The sequence below is a fragment of the Eleutherodactylus coqui genome, chromosome 10 (genome assembly GCF_035609145.1).
Source record: "Eleutherodactylus coqui strain aEleCoq1 chromosome 10, aEleCoq1.hap1, whole genome shotgun sequence".
In the NCBI taxonomy this organism is placed as follows: Eukaryota; Metazoa; Chordata; class Amphibia; order Anura; family Eleutherodactylidae; genus Eleutherodactylus; species Eleutherodactylus coqui.
In genome coordinates this window covers 75744998-75747863 of record NC_089846.1, presented here as the reverse complement: position 1 = coordinate 75747863, position 2866 = coordinate 75744998, and the positions used below count along the sequence as shown (strand labels likewise).

Here is a 2866-nt window from a genome sequence, read left to right as displayed (position 1 = left end):
TTATTTTTTTTAAGGTTTTTTTTTCACTTTTCCACAATAAAAACCCTTTTTTTGGAAATTCTTATTTTTTTCTAAACTCATTGCATTTAAAGTGCTATAACTTTTTTTATTTTTCCATGTACGGAGCTCTGTGAGGGCTTATTTTTTGCGAGACGAGCTGTATTTTTTTTATTGGTACCATTTTGGGGTACATCTGTTTTTTTTGATCACTTTTATTGTGCTTTATGGGAGGCAAAATGCTAAAAATTAGCATTTTGCCTCAGTTTTTTTAGCATTTTTTTTTTTTTACGGTTTTTGACGTGCAGGATAAAAAGCATGTTCAATGTATTGTACACGTCATTACGGACGCGTTCATACCTCTTCCCTGCCATGCATTATTGCTTACTATAGCGATCATAGGCTATGGCAGTACAGGACGCCGGTATCCGGCGTCCTGTTGCCATAGCAACCAGCCGCGCTCTCGCGATAATATCGCGAGAGCCAGCTGGAGACACAGAGGGAGCGCGCTCTCTGTTGCAGCGGGACGCCGGCTGTGACTGACAGCCGGCTCCTGCTGCAGGATCATATGTGATCCTGCGCTATCCCCAGGACGTAAGTTTACGTCCTGTTGCGGGAAGTACCCTGCTGCCAGGACAGAAATTTACGTCCTGCAGCGGGAATGGGTTAAAGGCAAATTAGCTCTCCTCCAGAGACAATATAATTGACTGAATTTTTTTAAAATTCTAAGTATGGGGGGGGGGGGGGGGGGGGGGGAATAAAAACAAAACTCTGCCATCTTTGAGTACGTCTTGTTTCTGCGTACACACTAACAAAAATGACGCGCTAACTTTATTCTATGGGTCAGCACGATTACTACGATATCAAATTTATATACTTCGGTTTGTCCCCCCCCCCCCCCCCCCCCCCCCCCCCCCCCCACCCCCCTTCCCAAAGATAGATAGATAGATAAATTATATATATATAATAAATAAAGTTGTGTGTGTGTGTGTGTGTATCCTTTTTTTTTTTAAATCATTTTCTGCCACCATCTTCTGTCCGCAATACCTTTTTTCTTTTTTTGCAGGACGTCCTGTAGTTTCTATTGGTACCATTCTGGAGGGCATATGATTTTTTGTTTGCTTTCTATGCCTTTTTTTTTAATTTTTTTTTATTGGAGACTGATTGATCAAAAAAGTGCAGTTCAGTGTTTTGTTCTGTTTTTTTCCTTACTACATTCACCATGCGGGGTAAATAATGCATTGCTTTGATACATCAGACTTTTACAGATGCAGCTATACCAAGTATGAGCTTTCTTGAAAGGCCATCTGCAATGGCCTCCTTTGCCATAACAACCACACGGCAACCAGTGATCTCATCACGGGTGGCCATATGGGACCCTGGAACATCTGTCGGGGCATTTAAATGTCACCGTCAGAATTAACGTCTACATTAAGAGGGTTAACGGCTCCGATGAGCAACATGGCTTATCAGAGCTGTTGCAGGCAGGTGCTGGCTGTAAGAAATAGCCGGCACCTGCATTGTATGGAGCACACAGTCCCCCTCCATACATACCGTGAACCTCCATGATGTAACTGTACACCCTGAAGCGTTAAGGGGTTAAAATTAGATGATTGAACATGGTGCCTAATATCCTTTACAGTTCCTGCTTTAGAATGCCCCCTTTTTTTGGTGTTTTTTTTTACTTTATATTTTTTTAAAAATATATTGTGTCCCTGTATATTAAGAGGGACAACTACATGCAGCAATTTCTCATACTGTCTCTTTCCTCAGGGCTTTGATCCTTATGAGAAGACTCGTTTTGCTCCTCGCCATAAATTAAAAGGAAAAAATTCCACTGCAAATGTGCTGAAGCGCAAGAAAAAGGTGGCTTATGAGGATGAGAGGGTGAGTGCTGATGGCAGGTGGAGCACCGTATTTTCTGTATTTGTTGTTTAGGGGTGATCAATGAGTGGAACAGGTTACCACTGGAGTTCACCTCCTGTACCACCCCCAACCCATTTGTGTCTAACCCAATGTACCTCATATTGTAATTGTTGTATTGTTTTGCATTTATCCATGCCTGAAAGCGCTGCGGAATAAGTTGGCGCTATACAAATAAAGATTATTATTATTATTCTTCTCCTTCAATGGAAGGGTTGAGAGGCTGGACAGACATCTGTCCGGGGTGATTTAGTGATCCTGCACTGAGCAGGGGGTTGGACCCGATGACCCTGATGCACTTTCCTGCGTTGGTAACAGCTGAATTCCTTGGACAAGCCCCAGTAATAATTTATTATTGGTGGTATTATCACATGACTACTGCCATAAAAATGTAAGTTCCCTTGAGTATCGAGATCAGAGTTATGTCTGTATAACTTCCCTATCATTCTGCTCTGACAGGTGGAGATCCGAAAGAGAATACAAAAACGAGATTGGGAACAGAAGAAGAGTGCTACAACGAAGGTTCAGCAGGTTCGGAGCTCAACCCTGGACCGATTCAAAAAGTGACCATGGTGTGTCCAAAAGTGACCAAGATGTTCTTTTGAAGAACTTCAAGCCAGGCGATCTGATAGCTGGGCGCACTTTACTGCCAGCGCTGTGTATATGTTTTGCAATTACTGTTCATTATCATCCGTTTTAAAGAAACTGTAAATAAACATGGGAAAAAACCTCAATTGTTAGGATCAACATATATTGTATTTAATCAGAGGACACCCCTGATCTAACACATGTGATTGACGGAAGACAAGGTGTGAACATGTATATCTTGTACCGACTCCAACGTGATCAGCTTCTATGAGGAGGTAAGTTCTAGACTGGACCTGGGAGACACTGCATCTCGTGTATCTGGACTTTTCCAAGCGTTTGATACTGTGCGGCATAAAAG

The 2866-nt window shown here is 42.3% G+C and overlaps 1 protein-coding gene across 1 annotated transcript in view; it reads left to right on the top strand.

Moving 5' to 3' along the window:
- The window catches only part of WDR46 (WD repeat domain 46), a 14305-nt gene extending 11651 nt beyond the window's left edge, over window positions 1-2654 (top strand). Inside the window, exons 15-16 of the mRNA XM_066581313.1 lie at window positions 1771-1884; window positions 2380-2654. Coding sequence (XP_066437410.1) covers window positions 1771-1884; window positions 2380-2487 — 222 coding nt within the window. The 3' untranslated portion in view covers window positions 2488-2654. The remainder of the gene's footprint in view (window positions 1-1770; window positions 1885-2379) is intronic.
- Window positions 2655-2866: the final 212 nt, after the last annotated feature.